Below are 24,193 nucleotides of genomic sequence, written 5' to 3'. Positions count from 1 at the left end.
CAAGGAGACTGATCGACAGAGGTAAGGCAGAGTTCAGACAGGGAAACAGTATGAGACAATGTACAGGGACCAAAGGATACAGGAACCAGGATATTCAGCCTCCTGGAGGGCTAGCAGAGAAGTACCAGGCAAGTACTCAGACAAGACTAGGACAAGACAGGGACCACGATATAAGCCTCTTGGTGGGCACTCAGAGTGTACAAGAAAAGCTAGGAGTAAAGCCTCTCAAGGAAGGCAAGACAAAGGACAGGGCCTGGCTTCCTCAGGAGCAAGGTGCTAACTGAGTAGAGACATTGCACAGGCAAGGGTTAGTGGGTGTGGTGACCCTATATAGTAAAGGGCTCCAGGTGATTGGTCGGTGACAGCTTAGACCGGTGCACCCTGACTGCATAAGAAGCAGAGAGTTTAGGTGCCACCCCCCTATATGCACAGTCAGGAAACATGAAGAGAGAAAGAAGGAAAACAAGAGGCATAGCGCATGGAGCTGGCAGCAGACATAAATCACCGCATGACCTGGAGCAGTCAGTAAGTTGGTGTGTGAGGATGGGAGGCCATACAGTGATGCTAGCAGGGTTGTTACAATACCCCCTTTATGACCCCTCTTCCTCAAGCCTGACAGAATGACTTGCAGAAGAAAGAGTACGGGACCACACACAGTCCAGGCCGACAGGGCATCCTTCTGGTGAGGTGAAGTAGGCGTGCCATCCAGAATTACGGAGTGCCAAGTCTCTTGGTGCCCGACAGAGACAGCTTCTAGCACAGAGGGTACAAGGACTTCTTCCTGTTTGGCAGAAAGCAGGGACCTGGAAGCTTCAGACTTGATCCCTTCATCAACCGGCCAGCTGGAAACTGAAGACACCTTCACTGAGTCCATTTTTAGCCCGTTATTCCAAAAAAATTGGGCCTCCTCCTCCCGATGGGTAAAAAAACAGAGATACATAGGCCCCTGTTCTCACCTCTTCATCCACCTGCCACATGTAAGTTGGAGGCATACATATGGGGAGCCACTTCCGCCTGTTACCTGGAAGAGACTGGGCCACTTCTCTCAAGTTGGCGAACGAGTACTGCTTAATCTTGGGACCTTCACCCACTCACCATAGAGGAGCCAAAGGCATCCACTCAGGATCCATCTTCAGCCCACTATCCTGGGGAAGACAGTCAAGTGACAGGGATGTTCCTGGGGACTGGTCACCGGAGGTGTGCAGAGAGGGAGCCACTGCTTTCTTTTCTTCAGTGACGTCAGCACACCATGACCTAATAACCGGCAGATCAGGTGGAGATGGTAACGATGCAGAAGACTGGCCTTGCAGTAGTGTAACTAGAAACCTCTGCTGGCTAGGCAGTTCCAAATGCAGCACCACTCTGGGTGTTATGAATGAGTCACCCTAGGAGGCAAAAACAGAAATACTAGCTAAGTCCAGAAAACCAGAGAAGTTGACAACTATTGGATTGCAGACCCCTGAACCTAACAACAACAACTAGCAGTAGCCGTGGGGGATTCCTACGGTGCCCTAGACCCCTCGATCACAGCCGGAGAACTACATAGCCTAAAGACAGAAAGGGAAATCTAAACTGCCCCAGAGCAGACCCCAAAGCAATAGGCAGCCCCCAACATATAATGACGGTGAAGCAAGTTGAAAAAACACTCACACAGATAGAAAGATAGGCTGAGCAAATGATGGGGCCCAAGCTAACTTAATAGGACAGAATAGAAAAGCTGCTGTCTGCAATCTGTCAAAACCTTCTCAAAAACAAGACCCAACAGACTGATAGGGAAAAAAGCCCTGAAGACGCTAGGCTTCAAAAAGACTATATCAGTACTTAGGTATTATGTGAAGACAGAGCAAAAAGGATTTCAGCTCACCCAGCAGGGAAAGGCAGAAATCCAGAAAAACAAGGCAAAACAAAACCAAAACACAAATGCAAAAAGTAGAGCAGAAAACTTAGCTTTTGAGGAGCAGGAATCAGACTGGTCTCCAAGTATCCCTCAGAGTAAGAACCCACAAGGCAGAAGGGCGTCGGCTGCCTTATATCCAGTCAGCAATCCCAGTCACCCAGTCATCATCATTCTGCTCAGGTGATTTGTAATGAGCCTCACTACCTTCCTTCACCAGAAGAGGGAGTTCATCAGGCCTCAATGGTGAAGGGGAAAATGAACTCACAACAGTACCTCCCCCTTGAGGAGGGGTCACCGAACCCTCATCCACGCCACCAGGGCGATCAGGGTGAGCCCGATGAAAGGCACGCACCAATCTTTTGGCATGAATATCAGGGGCAGAGACCCAGGAATTATCCTCCTGACCATAACCCTTCCACTTAACCAAATACTGGAGTCTCCATCTAGCCAGATGGGAATCCAGTATCTTCTCTACCACATATTCCATGTTACCTTCAACTAATACAGGGTCCGGAGGTGCCACCCCAGGAACAACTGGTTCAACAAACCTCTTCAACAAGGACTTATGAAACACATTATGAATTTTAAATGTGACAGGAAGAGCCAAACGAAAAGAGACCGGATTAATAATCTCCAAAATCTTGTAAGGTCCAATAAATCTAGTCTTAAACTTAGGAGAAGCCACCTTCATAGCGATATTTTTTGATGAAAACCAAACCATATCACCAACCTTAAACTGGGGACCAATGGTCCTATGTCGGTTGGAAAACCGCTGGGCCATTTCCTGGGAGAGAGATAACTTATCCACCACTTGGTCCCAGATCTGGGGCATTCTCTCCACCACAGTGTCAACACCTGGGCAGGCAGAAGGCTCCACCTGCCCTGAAGAAAATCGAGGATGAAACCCAAAGTTACAAAAAAAAGGTGACATGAAAGTGGCAGAACTAGCTCTGTTATTTAAAGCAAATTCGGCCAAGGGCAAAAATGAAACCCAATCATCCTGATCGGCGGAAATAAAACATCTCAAATACGACTCCAAGGTCTGGTTTGTTCTCTCCGTCTGCCCATTGGTCTGAGGGTGAAAAGCAGAGGAGAAGGACAACTGAATTCCCAGCTTGGAACAGAAAGTCCTCCAAAATCTAGACACAAATTGAACTCCTCTGTCAGATACAATGTTCTCAGGAATCCCGTGCAAGCGAACCACCTGTTGCAAAAACAGGGGCACCAACTCAGAGGAAGATGGCAACTTAGGGAGTGGTACAAGATGAACCATCTTAGAGAACCTATCAAAAATCACCCAAATAACAGTCATTCTCTGAGAGACAGGCATATCAGAGATGAAATCCATTGAAATATGGGTCCATGGCCTCCTGGGCACCGGCAAAGGCATCAACAACCCACTAGAGCGAGAACAAGGTTTAGACCAGGAGCAAGTCCCACAGGACTGCACAAAATTCCTGACATCACGAGACAAGGCGGGCCACCAAAAAGACCGACTCACCAGATCTCTAGTACCAAAAATACCTGGATAACCAGCTAATGCAGAGCAATGAACTTCAGACATCATTCTCTTCTTCCACTGGTCAGGAACATACAACTTTCCACTGGGACAACGCTCAGGTTTGTCCTCCTGGAACTCTTCCAGAGCACGTCTCAAATCGGGCGAGATGACAGAAAGAACTACCTAAGATGGTAGCAGGCTTGGTCACCACAGGAGAATCAGCAAAGAAGCTCCTAGAGAGGGCGTCTGCCTTGACATTCTTAGTGCCAGGAAGAAAAGAGACCACAAAATCAAAACGTGTAAAAAACAAGGCCCACCTAGCCTGCCTAGGGTTCAAGCATTTGGCCAACTCCAGGTAAATCAAATTCTTGTGGTCAGTGAGGACCACGACTTGGTGTTTAGCTCCCTCCAACCAATGTCTCCACTCCTCAAATGCCCATTTCATGGCTAACAGTTCCCGATTCCCCACATCATAGTTACGTTCAGATGGAGAGAACTTTCGGGAAAAGAAAGCACAGGGATTCATTTTAGATGTTACAGGATCCTTTTGGGACAAAACAGCTCCTGCACCAATCTCAGAAGCATCCACCTCTACCTGGAACGGGAGTGAGACATCAGGTTGCCGCAAAACCGGGCAGAAGTGAATCTTCACTTCAGCTCCTGAAAGGAAGAAACAGCCTCCGGAGACAAATTCAACACATCAGCACCCTTTTTAGTCAGACCAGTCAATGGCTTGGCAATACTAGAAAATTTTGCTATAAATTTCCGATAAAAATTAGCAAAACCCAAAAACTTCTGGGGGGCCTTCAAAGAAGTGGGCTGAACCCAATCATAAATGGCCTGTACCTTGGTCGGGTCCATTTCAATAGTTGACGGAGACAAAATAAATCCCAAAAATGAAATCCTCTGTACCCCAAAAAGGCATTTCGATCCTTTGACATACAGGGAATTCTCCCTCAAGATCCGGAACACAGTCCGAACAAGTTCCACATGAGAATCCCAATCCTTGGAGAAGATCAAAATATCATCCAGATAGATAATCAAAAATTTATCCACAAAGTCTCGGAAAATGTCGTTCATGAAGCACTGGAAGACAGAAGGGGCATTAGTGAGCCCAAAAGGCAATACCAGGTACTCAAAATATCCCTCCGGAGTATTAAACGCCGTCTTCCATTCATCCCCATGCTTAATGCGGATAAGATTATACACCCCCTGAGGTCAAGCTTGGTAAACCAGCAAGCACCTTTAACTCTGGAGAATAGATCCGAAATCAGGGGTAACGGATACTGATATTTAATAGTAATTTTGTTGAGGGCACGATAACCAATACAAGGCCTTAATGAACCATCCTTTTTGGCCACGAAAAAAAAACCGGCACCTAAGGGTGAAGAGGATGGTCTAATATGACCCTTCTCCAACGCCTCCTTAATATAGGATCACATAGCCTCGTGCTCGGGTACAGATAAATTGAAGAGCCGACCCTTAGGAAATTTACACCCCGGGCTCAGTTCAATTGCACAGTCATAACTCCTATGAGGAGGCAAAGACGCAGACTCATTCTCACTAAATACATCATAAAAGTTCGCCAAATAGTCAGGAACCTCATGCGACTGAGGAGAGGTGGAAAAAACCGGAGCCTCACTAAGGGCACACCGACAACCCCAACTCACCACAGACACAGATTTCCAATCCAAAACTGGATTATGAATTTGCAACCAGGGAAACCCCAGAACAATGGTATCATGCAAATTATGCAACACCAAAAATCTGCAATTTTCTTGATGGTCTGGGGTGACCCGCATTACCACCTGGGTCCAAAACTGAGGTTTATTTTTTGCCAAAGGAGTAGCATCAATTCCCCTCAAAGGGATAGGCGTCCGCAGAGGTGTCATCGGAAATCCACAACGTTTAGCAAAATCCAAGTCCACTAGGTTCAGGGCTGCTCCCGAATCCACAAAAGCCTTGGCTGAAAATGTGGACAGGGAGCAGATCAGAGTAATCGCCAGAAGAAACTTGAACACCACCCACAGAAAACGTTTGTGCAAAACGTTTCTCTCGTTTAGGACAGACAGAAATAATATGCGAGGCATCTCCACACAAAAAACACAGCTTATTACGCCTTCTGAACTCCTGACGATGCTCCCTGGACAAAACTCTATCACATTGCATAGGTTCAGACACTTGTTCAACAGGTGGCAACACCTCTCACGCAGTCCTGCGTTCACGTAAACGCCGATCAACCTGAATGGCTAATGACATAGAATCGTCAAGACCAGAGGGAACAGGAAATCCCACCATACTATCTTTTACGGCTTCTGACAAACCCTTCCGAAAGAGAGCTGCCAAGGCATTATCATTCCAGGTAGTAAGGACTGCCCACTTTCGGAATTTTTGACAGTACAATTCTGCAGAATCTCGACCCTGGCTCAATGCCAACAGGGTCTTTTCAGCCTGATCAATAGCATTAGGTTCGTCATACAACAACCCCAAGGCTTGAAGAAATGCATTCACATTAGTCAGAATAGGATCACCTGGTTTCAAAGAAAACGCCCAGTCCTGGGGATCGCCACGCAGCAAAGAGATGACAATTTTAACCTGCTGCGCGGAGCTCCCTGATGAGTTAGGCTTCAAGGCAAAAAATAATTTACAATCATTTTTGAAATTCAAAAATTTAGACCGATCCCCAAAAACACATCAGGAGTAGGGATCTTTGGTTCAGCAGCATGTGAATGAGCAAGGTAGTTGGAAATTCCCCGCACTTCCACAGTGAGCTGCTCCACACGATCAGACAATTGCTTTATCTCCATTGAGAGAAAAAAAAATTCCCCCTACAGCCTCAGAGATATAGAGGAAAAAATATACACGCTTTTTTTTTTTTATAATTCTTTCCTACTATTGAGTACCCTAGGATCTGCGGTATGGCGGGTGATTCTGTTATGAATGAGTCACCGTAGGAGGCAAAAACAGAAATACTAGCTAAGTCCAGAAAACCAGAGAAATTGGCAACTATCGGATTGCAGACCCCTGAACCTAACAACAACTAGCAGTAGCCGTGGGGGGTTCCTACGGTGCCCTAGACCCCTCGATCACAGCCGGAGAACTACATAGCCTAAAGACAGAAAGGGAAATCTAAACTGCCCCAGAGCAGACCCAAAAGCAATAGGCAGCCCCCAACATATAGTGACGGTGAAGCAAGATGAAAAAACACTCACACAGATAGAAAGATAGGCTGAGCAAATGATGGGGCCCAAGCGAACTAAATAGGACAGAATAGAAAAGCTGCTGTCTGCAATCCGCCAAAACCCTCTCAAAAACAAGAGCCAACAGACTGATAGGGAAAAAAGCCCTGAAGACGCTAGGCTTCAAAAAGACCATATCAGTACTTAGGTATTATCTGAAGACAGAGCAAAAAGGAATTCAGCTCACCCAGCAGGGAAAGGCAGAAATCCAGAAAAACAAGGCAAAACAAAACCAAAACACAAATGCAAAAAGTAGAGCAGAAAACTTAGCTTTTGAGGAGCAGGAATCAGACTGGTCTTCAAGAATCCCTCAGAGTAAGAACCCGCAAGGCAGAAGGGCGTCGGCTGCCTTATATCCAGTCAGCAATCCCAGTCACCCAGTCATCATCATTCTGCTCAGGTGATTTGTAATCAGCCTCACTACCTTCCTTCACCAGAAGAGGGAGTTCATCAGACCTCAATGGTGAAGGGGAAAATGAACTCACAACAGCTTGGTCTTTGGACCAGAAGGGGCAGTAGAGTACCCGGCTCCGAATGACCGGTGGGCAAACTGGTCAGCAGGTGGAAAACAAATGTCTTCGTGTATAACACTCCGATTAGGAGTTGTAGTTGACTCCTCAATACTGGACTGTTCACAAGTAGGGCTCGGCCATCACCAAACACCCTCAATGGATTCTGGAGTTGTGGAGCAGGAACCACGCACAGACTCCATATGGCTTGCAGCTTACATACATCTGCAGGGCTGAAACTCCCACAAGACATCGGAGCAGTCACAGACTTTAGTAGAGAGGAGGTACTCTCAAAAAGGGCAGTCTCTCCTACTGGTCCAAGGTTCTGGAGCTTTGGCTTCACAGGGCTGAGACCATCAGGATGTTCCTTCTCAGGACTGGCCTCTGGCGACAACCTATCCAGCCCCTTTTTCTTAGAACTCTTGGATCTTGCATGGGGGGCTGCTTTGGCAGGCTGAGGAACAGATGGGTCATGGACGGTCACAGACGGAGGAGATGAATTGGCTACAGGTTTCTTTCGCCGGTTCAGTTCCTGGAGGCTTGGGGGGAAGACTCTTCAGGAGACACTGTACTGGGTTTGTCAAAGGCTTTGCAGAAGGCCACAAGGAAGGCCGGTAAGCTCAAGGTGATGGGATCCCCCGCTTCCCAAAGGGGGTTAAGCCACTGCAATGCAGCTCCTGTTAGGTAGGACATTAGTAATCCTACCTTTACCCGATCGCTGGCAAAGTAGCGAGCATGCCATTGAAAATAGCATAGGCACTGCTCCATAAAGGCATGACACTGCTTAGGGTCCCCATCATATCTACGTGGGTCCGTGGGAGGTTCAAAGTTAGGTATGCCAGCCTGTTGTGAGTTTATTTTCCCCTTCACCATTGAGGTCTGATGAACTCCCTCTTATGGAGAAGGAAGGTAGTGAGGCTGATTACAAAGCACCTGAGCAGAATGATGATGACTGGGTGACTGGAATTGCTGACTGGATATAAGGCAGCCGACACCCTTCTGCCTTGCGGGTGATTTCTCTGAGGGATTCTAGGAGACCAGTCTGATTCCTGCTCCTCAAAAGCTAAGTTTTCTGCTCTGTTTTTTGCATTTGTGTTTTGGTTTTGTTTTGCCTTGTTTTTCTGGATTTCTGCCTTTCCCTGCTGGGTGAGCTGAATTCCTTTTTGCTCTGTCTTCAGAAAATACCTGAGTACTGATTTAGTCTTTTTGAAGCCTAGCGTCTTCAGGGCTTTTTTTCCCTATCAGTCTGTTGGCTCTTGTTTTTGAGAGGGTTTTGGCGGATTGCAGACAGCAGCTTTTCTATTCTGTCCTATTTAGTTAGCTTGGGCCCCATCATTTGCTCAGCCTATCTTTCTATCTGTGTGAGTGTTTTTCCATCTTGCTTCACCGTCATTATATGTTGGGGGCTGCCTATTGCTTTTGGGTCTGCTCTGGGGCAGTTTAGATTTCCCTTTCTGTCTTTAGGCTATGTAGTTCTCCGGCTGTGATCGAGGGGTCTAGGGCACCGTAGGAACCCCCCCACGGCTACTGCTAGTTGTTGTTAGGTTCAGGGGTCTGCAATCCGATAGCTGCCAACTTCTCTGGTTTTCTGGACTTAGCTAGTATTTCTGTTTTTGCCTCCTACGGTGACTCATTCATAACACCAGCCTCTAGTTGAGCAAACAGTCTATTGGAGACCACAATAGTGGGTGCAGCAGTGAATGATTGGGCTTCAGACCGGGTAAATTTATTTGGTTGCCCATACTGGCAAAAAAGTTCATCTTGCTCCGAGAGCGAAAGGACATGGGACTCAGCGGGGACCATGGCCTGTGCAAGCTGTCACGCTCGCGCCTTGGCTTATTGGCGTGAGCCGGGGTTGTGGCCCCACTGTGCCACAAACCAGACTACCCAGGAAGGGGCGTGACTACGGCAGCTACTGTGGTCTTCACTGGAGCCTCTGATGTGAGATCAGGCTTGTGTGGCAGGTAGCTGCTGGGTGCCACTCCAGGGTGGTGTTTGGCTGTGGCTGCTGATCCCACTCAGGAACAGGACACCTTGACAGGTGCGAGAGACAAGCAGGCTGAGACATAGGGCAAGCAGGCACGACTGAGACACAGGGCAAGCGGGCACGGCTTGAGACACAGGGCAGGCAGGCACAGCTTGGAGACACAGGGCAGGTGGGCATGGCTTGGAGACACAGGGCAGGCGGGCACGGCTTGGAGACACTGGACAGGTGGGCACGGCTTGGATACACTGGACAGGCAGGCATAGCTTGGAGACACTGGACAGGCGGGTATGGCTTGGAGACACTGGTCAGGTTGGCATGGTATGAGAAGGAACAGGCAGGCACCTGTTCACACAGCAGATGCAGGTAACAGTATAGGCAGGAAAGAGTGGAGTGTGTTGGAACAGGTTAGGAACTGAGCCACAGGAGTGTGGCATAGGCGGAGCTGCAGGAGTGTGGAGTAGGTGGGGCCGCAGGAGTGCGGAGTAGGCAGAGTACGGAGTAGCAGGAGTGCAAAGTAGGTGGAGCTTTCAAGAGAACAAAGTAGGCGGAGCATGCAAGACTGCAAGGTAGGCGGAGCTTGCAAGAGTGCAAGGTAAGGCAGGGTGGACACAGGGAAAGACACAGCAGGGAAAGGAACCACAGACAAGGAGACTGACAGACAGAGGTAAGGCAGAGTTCAGACAGGAAAACAGTATGAGACAATGTACAGGGACCAAAGGATACAGGAACCAGGATATTCAGCCTCCTGGAGGGCTAGCAGAGAAGTACCTGGCAAGTACTCAGACAAGGCTAGGACAAGACAGGGACCATGATATAATCCTCCTGGCGGGCACTCAGAGGGTACAAGAAAAGCTAGGAGTAAAGCCTCTCAAGGAAGGCAAGACAAAGGACATGGCCTGGCTTCCTCAGTAGCAAGGAGCTAACTGAGTAGAGACATTGCACAGGCAAGGGTTAGTGAGTGTGGTGACCCTATATAGTAAAGGGCTCCAGGTGATTGGTCGGGGACAGCTTAGACCGGTGCACCCTGACTGCATAAGAAGCAGAGAGTTCAGGCGCCGTCCCCCTATACACACAGTCAGGAAACATGAAGAGAGAAAGCAGGAAAACAAGAGGCATAGTGCATGGAGCTGGCAGCAGACAGAAATCACCGCATGACCTGGAGCAGTGAGTAAGTTGGTGTGCGGGGATGGGAGGCCATGCAGTGATGCCAGCAGGGTTGTTACATCGCTTGTCAGCTTTTAACCCTTATAACTTCCTAACAAAAAAAATTTTACTTCCAAAATTTAGCTGATATAAAGTAAACATGTGGGAAATGCTACTTAAGCATTTTGTGTGACATATTTCTGTGATTTAAGGGCAAGAAAATTCAAAGTTGGAAAATTGCAAAATTTTCAAACTTTTTGCCAAATTTCCATTTTTTTCACAAATAAACGCAAGTTATGTTAAAGAAATTTTACCACTATCATGAAGTACAATATGTCATGAGAAAACAATGTCAGAATCACCAGGATCCATGGAAGCGTTCCAGAGTTATTACCTCTTAAAGGGACAGTGGTCAGAATTGTAAAAATTGGCCCGGTCATGAACTTGCAAACCACCCTTGGGGGTAAAGGTATTAAACTACAAGTCCGCAGTTACTGTGACAGCAGACTCGTGAATCCTCACATTTCATGCACTGCGAGCTGTGAGGATTTTGCAGGGTGGCAGTAATGGGAGTAGGTGGCGAGAGTAGACTTTCCTATCTCTCTAATCTCTCTCAATACACTTGTATTCAGTGAAATTATGCTCACCTATTCAACTTACTACATGTATGCAAATCACATTCTTGCAGTTCCTTCCCTGACGCTCCTGACACCGGCACCAGAGAATCATCACAGCATGCAGGGCGCAAAGTGAGGATTCTCAAGTCTGCACACAGATAGTGACCGCAGAGTTGTAGCTTAAGACAGGATAACCCATTTAATGCAACTAATCTACTGTGCAAAGGAAAGTGTGCTTGACTGTCAAAAGAATGTTCAGCTCAAATATTACAATGCTATAAGAATAATCAAATGCAGCATCATCTTAAAAGTCAAAACACACGATCATTGAATTGCTTACTTTAAAACTTCCTTCCAAGGACCATGTCTTCTGTAGATGAGGCTTTCACAAGATGTCTGGTTGGACCGCTTTGATGATCTTCTGTAATTGAGTTGACCAGTATAAAATGCCTCATATTGTTTTGTCTTGGAAAGAAACAATCCTTTTAGAAGTCTTAATGCACCTGTCTTCTCCATATGTGATATAAAGTAACAAGCAGAAGAGACGGTAGCTTCCTGTTTCAATGTATTTTTACAAAACTATTACATGGTTACTCAATAATGCAAATTGCTTCTTCGGAGAGGAAGAGGACGATTTCCTAGAATATTTTTTGCAATCAGAATATAGTAAATGTTACGTTTGTTTCATTGAGTCAGCAATCTGTCACTATACAATGATGTCCCATCCTGGGACAATGTAAAAAAATTTAAAAAAAGTTTTAAAAATATAAACATTTTTTAAAAATACACAAATAAATAATAAAACAAGAAAAATTATTAATCCACTAAATACATTTATTTACATAAAAAAGTACACATATTTGCTATTGCCGCATCCTGAATGTCCGAATCAATAAAATTCTTCCACTAGTTAACCCGTTCAGTGAACTCCATAAAAATAAAAAGAGACAAAAAACTATGCTTTATCATCATACCACCAAATAAAAAGTGCAATAAAACATAATCAAAAAGACAAATGTAAACAAATATGGTACCGCAGAAGCCGTAATCTTTTCCCGCAAAAAAACAAGCTGCCATAAAGCTCCAGCAGTGAAAAAATAAAAAAGTTATAGATCTCAGAATAAAGTGATTCAAAAATAATTATTTTTTTCTATAAAATAGTTTTTATTGTGTAAAAGAACCAAAGCATAAAAAAATGATATATAAATGGGGGTATTGCTGTAATTGTACTGACCAGAAAAATAAAGCTGCTTTATCACTTTTAACACACGTGGAACGGCATAAAAAAACAAAAATCAATTCCTGAATTGCTGGTTTTTGTTAATTCTACCTCTCAAAAATTGGAATGGAAAGCGATCAAAATATGTCATGTGCTCCAAAAATGGTACCAATAAAAATATCAACTCTTCCCACAAAAAATGAGTTTTCACATGACTCTGTCATCAGAAATATGAAAATCACGTTCTAGAGTAGCGCAAAGAAGACGAGACTCCAGTTGCCATGTGGCCCCAAGTATGCAAATCTCAGCTGCCATCTGAGACAAATTCTAATGGTGTGTATATTACCCACCATTAGGATTCAGCAAACTGGTAAACATTCTGTTTAACTCCATTATGACGTATGATATATTAATACATCATAGCTCGCCTCCCTCTCTTTGGTGCAGGCTCCAGCACTGAGCCCACAACTTTTCCAGCACATGACAGCTGATCTGATCTTTGGCTCTGCAATGAATGGGAGCAAAAATGAAAGCGCAAAAAAGGAAAAACCCAAGGTGGTAAAGGGGTTAATAATCAATATGATGGCAATATTGTGTCACTATGGTTTTATGTAGCCTTGGTGTATTGATATTGTTTAAACTTATACAGCAGTATTATTGGTGATATTGCATTTGTAGTAATATTTATTTTCTCTAGGAATTATACGATTATGTATGGGAGAGCATGTGCTTACAAATGCCAGGGTGCAATTTCTGTTCCAGTTTGTCCCTGCATGCCAGTCACACAACTTGTGGCTGCTTTCCCATTTTGTTTTATAGTGCTAGACCATAATTTGCAGAGGCATGTAAAAGTTTGGGCAGAATTACTGGTATTTTGAACTGTTAATCAAGTTGAAAATGATGTCTAAAGGGCCTACCGTTAAATATAATACATTTCCTTTAATTTTAGGCAAAGAAAAATAATAAAAAATAATATATACATTATCTTTTACATTTTAAACATTAAAAAAGGAAAATGGGCCTTTGCAAAAGTTTAGGTATGGTTAGCACCTAGTAGAACCCCTTTTTGCAAGTATCACAGCTTGTAAACACTTTTTGTAGCCAGTCAAGAATACATCAATTCTTCTTTGAGGATGTTCATCCATTCTTCCTTCGAAAATCCTTCCAGTTTTCTGAGATTCATGGGTCTTCTTACATGTACTGCACTTTTTGTATGTACTGCTCTTTTGAGGTCTAGCCACAGATTTTCAAAGATGTTCAGATCAGGGGACTGTGGGGGCAATTGTAAAACCTTCAGCTTGCACCTTTTGAGGTAGTCACTTTTGGATTTTAGGCTCATCATTATCTATTTGTAGAAGCCATTTGTGGAGATACGGGAGTGAGGGGGTGCTCTCATTCACTGGCCCAGCTGTCTGTAGAAAGACTGCATGGACCAGGGCTCATACCACTGAACGCCCACTCTCTCTCCCCATGGGCAGAACACTACTCAGACAACACAGGGTGAGGGTAAAACAGCATGACAATAATTTATTGAACCACCAACACACAGTAGCCTACAGAACAGTGCCAGCAAATACCCAAGATGATGCAAATTACAGAGTCTCACCTTTCCGCTGACTTGCCGGGTTTAGAGCTGCTTCCAGTGCCAAATACCCCCTGCTTTTGGTGGGCTCCCATGCCGAGGAGGTAATGACAAGCTTAGGAAGCTAACCAAGAGCAGTGAGGTATGTGGTCAGGTAAGGCTGGTTTCACACTAGCGTTTTATCGCGCAGCGCATCGTGCGCTATCGGTCGCACGCACAATTGTCCCCCATCTTTAAAATGTGACACAGTGAATGCATTGTGTATTGAATTCTTTTGTGATGCCGCATTGAATGTTTGCCAAGTTTACTCAGGTGTGTGTGATGATACAGATGTTGCCATCAGTGCATTGTGTAATGTTTTTTCTTTGCTTTTTCAACAGTGAACAAAGTCCGCACACATTGGCACTCGATGAAGGACCGCTTCAGCACTGATGTTCTTGCAGAGGGACAAGTTTGCAGTGGTTGAGCGGCAAGGACCAGAACAAAGTACCGCTATCATCGCGAGTTGGCATTCCTAAGACCGGTCCTTGCCACCAGAGCATAAGTATTATACATATATATTTTTAATAACCTGTGCTTTTCTATTCCACAGCTGATGCTTCTTGTAAATGCATGATAGTAATGTTTTACTTTTCTTTCCACATCACCTGGAGCAGCACCCTGCAACCTGTCCCTGGAGCAGTCCTTCATCGAACGACCTTGGACCCGTCCAAGCCATCCGACAGCCAGGAAGCAACTTGCAGGTCAGCATCACGGACAGCTGGTGACCAGGAAGCTGGTTAATCAGGTGTTCCCCTGTCCCAGGTCTCTGCCACTGGTTATGCGGGCACTATCCGCCAGAAGCAGAGGGCCTCGGACAGGCCTGTCTTGCCCGAGTTCATGCACTTGAGCAAGGCCTTTCATGCTAGCCTCAAGTCGCTGTCAGACAGAGTGGAAAGCAGTTTTTCACTCATGGAATGCGGTTTTACCCACATGGAACACCGCTTCCACTCTGTCGACCAGTGCCTTTACCGGCTGGAGGCCAACCTCAACAGACCAGCGCAACATTTCTTTAGTAAAATTGAACGGGGCATGGCAGAACACCTTAGTCCTGAGCAACAGCTGAATGTGTTACAGGCCTGCAACACTGCTTACTTGCAGGCTATGCAGCAGAATCAGTACGTGCAGCAGTCAGTGGTGTCCTTCCCACCTGTGCCACCACTGACTCACTTCACCACAGTACTGACTTCTGCTGCATACCACTGCATGGCCACCTGCATTCCTAGCCAAGCCAGACACCAATACACCACACCAATGCCGAGAGCTGCTGGACACTCCACCCCTGCCACCACCATGGCAAGCGCTGCTCCTGTCTGGAGCACCACTTCCGCCACCGTTCCACCATCTTGGCGCACCACCACCGCACAACCAGCTTGGGCCACCGCCACCTATTCTCCTGGTTGGAGCACAGACAAAACATCTCTGTCTAGGAGCACCGCCACCACTCAGCATCAGTATGGGAGCACTGCCACCACTCCTCAACATTCCAGGAGCACCGCCACCACTTCTCATCATAGGAGCACCGCCACCACTTCGCCCCCTAGGAGCACCACCACCACTCCTCATCATAGGAGCACCGCCACTGCTTCATCTCCTAGGAGCACCGCCACCACTCCTCATCATAGGAGCACCACCAACACTTCACCTCCTAGGAGCACCGACACCACTCCTCATCATAGGAGCACCACCACCACTTCTCCTTGTAGGAGCACCGCCACCACTTCTCCCACAAAAAGCACCGACAACCCTTCTCCTTCTAGGAGCACCGACACCAGGAAAAATTTTCTAATTCATGGAAATTTGAAAAGAACTTTGTGTACAGACAAATCCCCTTAAAATATGCAATTTATTACAATAGTCATAAAAACACCTTCCCAGTGAAAAAAATGGCAAATGTCAAAAAATTGAAAAAGACCTAGTCTGAAGTGCAGCACAGCCCTGTACTAAGGCCTAGCTGATACCTTTCTGACCGTGGAGGTTGGCACCCTAATAGTACAATATTGGCTCCCCAACTCAACGAGGACTATCCCTCACTTCCCTAGTGATCCCTATTATCACAGAGGGGAAAACAATTTTCAGATAGTGCAGAGATGAAAAAATCAGAATGCCCTAGGACTCGTGCAGACCAGACAAAAAAATAAAAAAATAACGATAAAAAATGCATTACAACCATATCATGATATCATGTGACCGATATGATATAATAACCTAAAAAAGGCAGGATCAGCAGCTATTCTCCCTCAGAGAGATAAACACAGTCAGATACAATTATCAGATAATGAGTGGTCACTTATCATGTCTGTTGTGAGTTCATTTTCCCCTCCGTCACTGAGGCCTGGTGAACTCCCTATTCTAGTGAAGGAAGGTAGTGAGCCTGATTATCAGGCACCTGGGACTAATGAAGACGATTGGCTGAGTGGAGTCACTGACTGGATTTAAGGCAGCCTACGCCCTTTCTGCCCTGCGGGTGACTTCTCTGTGGACTCTTGGACACCAATCTGATTCCTGCTCTCCTAAAGCTAAGTTTTCTGTTTTGCCTTTTTGCATCTAAGATTTGTTTTTGTTTTTCTGGCTTTCTGGATTCTGCCACTCCCTGCTGGAGTGTGCAGTGTTCCTAGAGCTCTGTCTTCTGAAAGTACCTGAGTGCTGATTTAGTTTTTGAAGCTTAGTTGCTTCAGGGCCATTTTTATATCAGCTTGTTGGCTTTTGTCTCTGATTGGGTTTTGGCAGATTGCAGACAGCAGCCTTCCTATCCGTTCCTGTCTAGGTAGTTTTTGGGCCCCGTCTTTGCTCAGCCTGTCTTTCTGTCTGTGTAAGTGTTTTCATCTTGCTTCACCGTCATTATATGTGGGGGGCTGCCTATTGCTTTGGGGTCTGCTCTGGGGCAGTTAGATTTCCCCTTTCCTTCTTTAGGCCTATGTATCTCTCCGGCTGTGATCGAGGGGTCTAGGTCATCGTAGGAACCCCCCACGGCTACTGCTAGTTGTGTTGATAGGTTCAGGGGTCTGCAATCTGATAGTTGCCAACTTCTCTGGTTTTCAGGACTAGCTAGCATTTCTGTTTTTGCCTCCTACGGTGACTCAATCATAACACATGTCTATGGGGAACCCTCAACGCGTTTCCCCGCCATAGCGGTTCATCAGGAGGTATAACTGATGCTTTCAAAGATGTTGCTGCTGCTTCATGCCTGATACCACAATGATGATGGCACCAGGGGTTCAAAAAGAGCGGCTATAAATAACCAGCATGATTGTGCTAAGCGCCATCCACTATCAGGTGGTCAATCGGTGAAAAGGCGTGGATGATTAATGCCCAGGTGTGCACTTAAATAACGTGTATTGTGTACCTGATTATCCGGAGCTTCACCGCTATATTAGATGTGTATAGCCGCAGACAATTATCAGCGTGTGCTCCATAGTGGAGCGCATCCAAAATGGCGCCAGTACTTCCGGTCACGTGGTGTTACCTCCACATCGGGCTGTAGCTATGCACCCGATCCTCTGGAACTAGATTGTGTAGACAAGGCAGCGGGGGAACATTGGCGTGCACTCAGCAATGGAGCACATCCAAAATGGCGCCGGAACTTCCGGTCGCATGATAAAACTTCCGCTTTCGGTTGTAGCCATGGAGACACTTACAAAGCAAACAATGTGCGCACCACAGAAGGCACGTCCCAATGACATAGACTGCCACTGCCAGCCACGTGACATCATATAAATATAAAGACATAACCAAGGAAAGCAAAGGACGCCTACAGATTCATCAATAAAGGCGTCAAAATAAAGTGCATTCCTATGACATGGACAACATACATGAAGACACTGAGTTTGCTAAAAACATCATTAGGGCAAACTTAATATAATAATAACGTTGTTCATGGATAAATACCACGTCAGATATTATAGAAAAAATTCTTGGCACAGCTTTAAACACGTACAGTTTGGCACAAGTCGGGCTAAAAGATATTACTAGAGCATAATGATAAATCAGTAATACATATTACTGTGTGATAAACCAGTTCCGCCATACAATGTGGTCTATGCCATACAGGCATCATCCAATATACCAGACATATAACACTAGAACTACTGTGCTCGTGACACCTACTAGAACTACTGAATGTAGTCATTTTGACTACTGACTTGTTTTCGTTTATTATTAGAGTTTCATTTGTGGTTATTTATTAATAATTATATTTTTTTAATGTATTATTATTGTGAGATCCAACAGTAATGCTTTGGAATGGTTTTTTTCTGATTTTTTTTCATATTTTTCTACAGGAAATAACAAAAGTAAACTAAGTAAAACAATAATAATAGGCGTTTTAAAATAATTTATTATTAAAGTGCACACATATAAACAACAACTCAAGAACAACAAGCAGAGAAAATGTAAGTGAAGGAGAAGAAAAATGAAAATATGGCGCAGAATCTCAATAAAACCGACCAACCGTTATTATGAAGTACAACCGGTAACTTTCTAAACATTTGTTGATTCGCATTTCAGGCATCGTCTTTCAATTACAGCGGTACATTGCCCACACAAAGACTTATGGCAAGTCATACAATTTCCAACAGATCGGTTATTTTTGCATTTTGCTTTTATCTGGCAACATTTTTTTTGAGACATCACATCTGAAGATGTAGCAACTTGGGACATGCCACCCTTTCCCCTAGATACAACATACGGGCCACTCAACTCTGTGACAAGCTTTTTCAAAAATGCCTTTCGTGACATTTGTCCGGTGGTCATCTCCTTGTATAATATCCATGCATTTATACCCGCTAAGTCTAAGGTATTTTCAAATGCGTGAACAGGCCATCTCCTAGTACCTGTTCTTGTGCTGTATTTGCGTGCCATCTGATCTACTTCATCTACTCCATATTTTGTTTCATTATAAAACTTTACAGTTTCTGGAGGTTTTTTTGGAGATTCAGAAGCAACAAGAACATCGGGATGGACGGAACTCAGAATTATCACATTTTTGGTTGGCTTACCTTGATACACGGTAAGTGTAAAATTATCCTCATTTTTATAGACTTTAGTGCTGTACAACTTTTCTTTCATTGTTTTTATTTCTTTAGGCACGTCTCGTCTTATCTTATTTAGCTTTCCCATGATAGTCGTTCCCTGGCTTTTTAGCTGTTTGGCAAGTTTTACTGATGTAAAATAATTATCAGTGGTTACATTTCAACCTTTTTCAAAAACGGCTGCAATAGTTTCATGACTACGTGGTCAGCTAAACGGTCATCAGCACGGCGTGAATCATCTTTACCCAGATAAGGGAAGCCATTTACAACATATTTACTATCCTTATCTACAGATAGCCAAAATTTATGGCCATATTTATCTGGCTTGGAAGGTATATACTGTGTGAAAGGACACCTGGTTTTGCTTGGGAAAAGTTGTTCATCAACCGTAATGTATGGGCCAGGTTTGTAACAAGCAATGCAATTGGCAATAAACCTGTCCCACACAATAGAAAAGAGAGCAAATTTGTCGGTTTGCAGTCTCTGCGATCGATTGGACTTCTCATCAAATCTGAGGTAATGCATAATTTCTACAAAACGGTCCCTAGACATTATCACTTTGCATAACGGTATTCCCCAGTCATTTGACCATATAGTTGCAATAGAGTGATGGCTCATGCCCGATAGTCCACGGACATAAAATATTGCTAGAAATGCATCTAGAAAATGTGAAAAGTTGACATCTGAATTGAACTACATCTATATGAACATCAGGGTAAATAAGATACAGTGAAAAATTTATGCACAAAACTTTACAGCAACTTTTAGTGACAAAAGGACAGCAAAATATAGCAGGTAGTCAAAATGACTACCTTTAGTAGTTATAGGTGAATGTTGAAATAAATGCGCAATTTTTGCACCTAAATTATTTATTGCCACAAAATCTTTTTTAACATCCTATTTGAGGAAAAGTCACAGAGTCTCAAGCTGGAATTCCAAAAAATGTAGTCACAGAGGAGAAATACATAGTGCGAAGTAGTCAAAATGACTACCTCAGTAGTTCTAGTGATAAACCCCCCTTACCACCCCCCCAGAGACCAGAGGGCAAATTCCACCAACCAGAAAATTGATCATATAAAACAGGCATATGACATATATTCATTCATCCCATCTGGAGAGACAGACTGTAGTCTGAACATCCACTCACATTCCCGTCTCAAAATCAAATTGTCCACATTTCCTCCCCTTACCCTTGGTTTAATCAGTTCAATCATATTGAAGATGATGTCACCCATTCGGCCCTGATGCACCGCATTGATGTGTCTGGTGACAGGGGTATCATGCTTGTTTCTAATATCCCCTAGGTGTTCAGCCACCCTCACCCTCAATTCTCTAGTGGTTTTACCCACATAGTCCAAATGGCAGGTACATGTGGCCTTATAGACCAAGCCTGTCGATCTACAGTTTCCAAAATCCCTAACATAAAAAGTTTTGCCATTATGTGAGCTCATAAAAGTTTTGCATTGAAGCATATATTTACATCTAGTGCAGTCTCCACATTTAAAGAAGCCCAAAGGCTTCCTGTCCAGCCATGTACCCGCCCCCTTTGGTCTTTGATAAAGGCTGTGCACAAGCCGATCCCCTATAGATCTCCCTTTTCTGTATGTAATGGAGGGTTTAGACGGTATAAGCCCCCTCAAATTGGGATCAGCTAGCAAAATACCCCAATGCTTTTTCAGAACATGATACACCCTGTCTGACTGGCCATCATACGTGCCAATAAGCCTGAAAACCGTATCAATAGATGTATCCTCCTTTTTTGAAAGGAGGAGAGAAGGCCTATCTGCTATAAAAGCTTCATGCCGTGGCCCATCCAAGATGCATGGGGGGTAACCTCTCATTCTAAACCTGTCATACAGATCATTAGCCTGCTTCCTATAGACATTCAACTCAGAGCAGTTCCTCCAAATCCTGAGGAACTGCCCCTTAGGTAATCCCCTCCTTAGGGGCTCAGGGTGATGGCTTGTCCATCTAAGCAAACTATTTGTTGCAGTTGGCTTCCTATAAGTACATGTGCTGATCCTTCCATCAGCTTTCTTGGAGATCGTCAAATAAAGAAAATTAATACATGTAGTATGGCACTCAGATGTAAACCTCAATCCCACTACGTTCTTGTGGGATTGAGGTTCAATAAAACAGAGGAAATCCACCTCTGGGCCAGACCAAAATATCAGAATATCATCGATATATCTGGCCCAGAGGTTAATAGACGAAATCCACCACTCTTCTCCCCCCCAAAGATATTGGTTTCCTCCCACCAGCCCAGGAAGATATTACCATAAGTGGGAGCACAGGGGCTCCCCATCTCAGTCCCCCTGAGCTGGTGGAAGTACTTGCAAACGAAGAGGAAGTAATTCCTGGTAAGGACAAAGCTCAACAATTTTTTAACAAAAAGGTTGTGTGTCTGACATTCAACCGCTCTTGTTTGTAAAAAATGGGTCACCGCCTCCAAACCCCACTCATGCGGAATGCAACTATATAGTGCCTCCACATCAATAGATGCCAGCAGGGTGTTTTCCTCCAAACTAACCCCCTCAAGCAAATTCAGTAAATGAGCTGTGTCACGTACATAGGACGGTAATGCGGTAACAAACGGTCTCAGGATCTTATCCAGATAAACACCACTATTCTGGGTCAACGAACCTATTCCAGAGAAAATGGGGTGACCCTTCAATGGTTCAAACCCCTTATGCACCTTCGGTAATGCATAGAAGGTTGCTGTCACAGGAGAATTCGGGAATAGAAATCGAAATTCATTATCCGAAATTACCCTATTCTCTTTTGCCTCACTCAGGATAGATAATAGCTCATTTTTATACCTAGATGTTGGGTTATCCCGCAAGACCTCATATGTGTCCTCATGATTCAAAAGCGCATAACACATTGCCCTGTATTTATCATGATCCATGAGCACCAAGTTGCCACCCTTATCTGAGGCTTTAATAATTATTTTTGCATTCTTTTCAAGCCCCTCAAGGGCCAACTCCTCACAATGGGAGAGATTAGATGGATTACTCCGATTTGTACTTGGAATTTTTACGGAGATCCTCCTCCACCATCTTAATAAAGATATCAATGCTCATAATCTCATTATTAGGCGGCATCCTGGTGCTTCTATTTTTTAATGTAGTAAATGGGCCCAGACCCCATGATTGTCCATTCTCCCTTAGGAGACTAGTCAGAGCTTCCAGACTCTCCATGTCCTCCTCCGATAAACCCAACTGGAGGCACATGTTGCTTAAAGAAAAGTTTCCACTTCAAATTACGGCCAAACAGGTTAAAATCCTTAACCCAGTTGAAGCAGTTAAATGTATTAGTCGGCACAAAATTAAGACCTTTCTGTAAGGAGCACCGACACCACATATTCTCCTTCAAGGAGCACCGCCACCGCCAAGCAGCAAAGAGGTAGCCCACATTCCCTCTTTTTCTCATCACGGACACAGTCCACCATCTACAGGCGGTCAAGCAATGTAAGGTGGTCACACGGTGGTAGTCGGTACAGGCAGGTGACTCCTGCCCCAAAGAAGCAGAAGAAACAAAAGACTTTGTTTGTCACTCCCCCCTCTCCTTCTAATGTTTCTCAACCTGCCTCCATTTCAATCCCTGAGCTCCCTTCCCCCATTACTTTAGTTGCCCCTTCACCTAGAACCCCTTCCTCAACTTCCAGCCTTTCCTCATCTCTCCACACCCCCAAAGTATCCCACTCTTCCCAAAACGTCCTTCAAAATAAAATGTATTTATTTTTTTTACAAAATAAATGTGCATTTCTGCTTTCACAAAATACGGTTTGATTAATGTGTCTTTTGCTGCCTACACACACTGCGCCGTACACTTTGCATTTTTGCCACCACATAGCTCCATTACTGACACATGTTTCTTGTGTCAGTCTTGGAGATATGTGTAGCATCACAAAATTATGTAGAGCCACACAGGCCTTCGCCACCTCATCCACTGTTTCCAGTTTCATAGTAATGGCTGTGCCGAGAATGTACCATCTGGAGACAAGTATACCAAAGGCACACTCAACAGTTCTTCTGGCCCTGGTAAGCCTGTAATTAAAAATTCTTTTGGTGTGGTCCAAGTCCTGGCTGGAGTAGAGTTTGAGCAGGTTTTGGCACATCTGGAATGCCTCATCCCCAACCATTACAAAGGGCTGTGGCGGACCTTCGGTGTTGGGAAGAGGTTGTGGCATGCAGAAATTGAACTGATTGCCATACAACCTCCGGCTCATGTCAGAGTTCTTAAAAGCCTGGGAGTCATTCCCACGGCCAAATGCACCAATGTTAACTGCAACAAACATACAGTCTGCATCCGAAATGGCCATGAGTACTGTAGAAAAGTACTTTTTATTGTTACAGTACTCAGAGCCTGTTATTTTTGGTTTTATAATACGGATGTGTTTCCCATCAATGGCACCCAAACAGTTTGGGAAATTGCAGACTGTCCAGAATCTTTCAGCAATTTTAATTCACTTTTCCACGGTGGGCAGGGGCATAAATTCGGGACAGAGAACGTCCCACAAAGCCCGGCAGGTGTCCGCAACTATTCCAGACAAAGTTGATATTCCAATCCGGTACTGGAAGTGCAGTAAAGAGAGGCTCTCTCCAGTACCCAGGAATCTGGGAAACAGAGAAACAACAAAAATTGATGTTTATGTATATGGATTTTACAACATCAAAAGATAAAATTTAAAAAAAGAAAAAAAAATGGCGTACAAATAAATATGCAGCCCTTTCTTTACTACATGGCATACAAATAATACTGCAGCCTTTGGTTAACTACATGGCAGAACAATAATTCTGCCAGCTTTGGAATCATACATGTGGGAACAAAGAAAATTATGCAGGCATTGGTTTTGCAATACTACGTACTGTAATGTGACCAGGAGCCATTCCTCAGGAGGAATCGCATGACGGAGCTGTGTGTCCTGTCACCCGATGGCATCTTGGACATGACCAAGCAAATCCCTGAAGCTTTGTTGGGACATCCATGTGTAATCAGATAATTTATCCGGGTTTGCCTGGAGCTTGCTGTAGAGGGTGTGGTATGCTCCACGGCTCTCCCAGAGTTCAATAATCGGATGTAACCACACACGCCGCCACTGCCATCTTCGCTGTCTCTCTTTCTCCCTTTGTTGATGGCAAGCAACTGCATAAGCCTGAGCCATCCTGATGTCCAGATCCAAGTTGAAGTGAAAACTCTTCCTTCGCAGATCCATGTTATCAAGAGAAAATGAAAGCAAATGTGAAGAATTCAGCTGTAAACAGGGTCTATATAAAGAATTCCCATAATGCAAGCCCACTGCTGTCCCATTGGTGGAATCTGTTGCAAGAATTTTTAAAGGATTTTCCTCCTGTGATTGTGACACCATGCGCATAAAAAATGCAAACGCATGGAAAAACATGAAAACGCATACAAACGCAGCGTTTT

At 44.7% G+C, this 24,193-nt stretch overlaps 1 protein-coding gene across 1 annotated transcript in view; it reads right to left on the bottom strand.

Moving 5' to 3' along the window:
- Positions 1-11,409, bottom strand: part of LOC141089611 (enoyl-[acyl-carrier-protein] reductase, mitochondrial-like) — a 176,306-nt gene extending 164,897 nt beyond the window's left edge. Inside the window, exon 1 of the mRNA XM_073576115.1 lies at positions 11,234-11,409. Within this exon, the coding sequence (XP_073432216.1) occupies positions 11,234-11,409 (176 nt within the window). The remainder of the gene's footprint in view (positions 1-11,233) is intronic.
- Between the last annotated feature and the right edge of the window lie 12,784 nt (positions 11,410-24,193).

The sequence above is a fragment of the Dendrobates tinctorius genome, unplaced genomic scaffold (assembly GCF_039654945.1).
Source record: "Dendrobates tinctorius isolate UK_male_01 unplaced genomic scaffold, ASM3965494v1 ptg000046l, whole genome shotgun sequence".
NCBI classification, from domain to species: Eukaryota; Metazoa; Chordata; class Amphibia; order Anura; family Dendrobatidae; genus Dendrobates; species Dendrobates tinctorius.
This window is presented reverse-complemented; position numbering and strand designations above follow the sequence as displayed.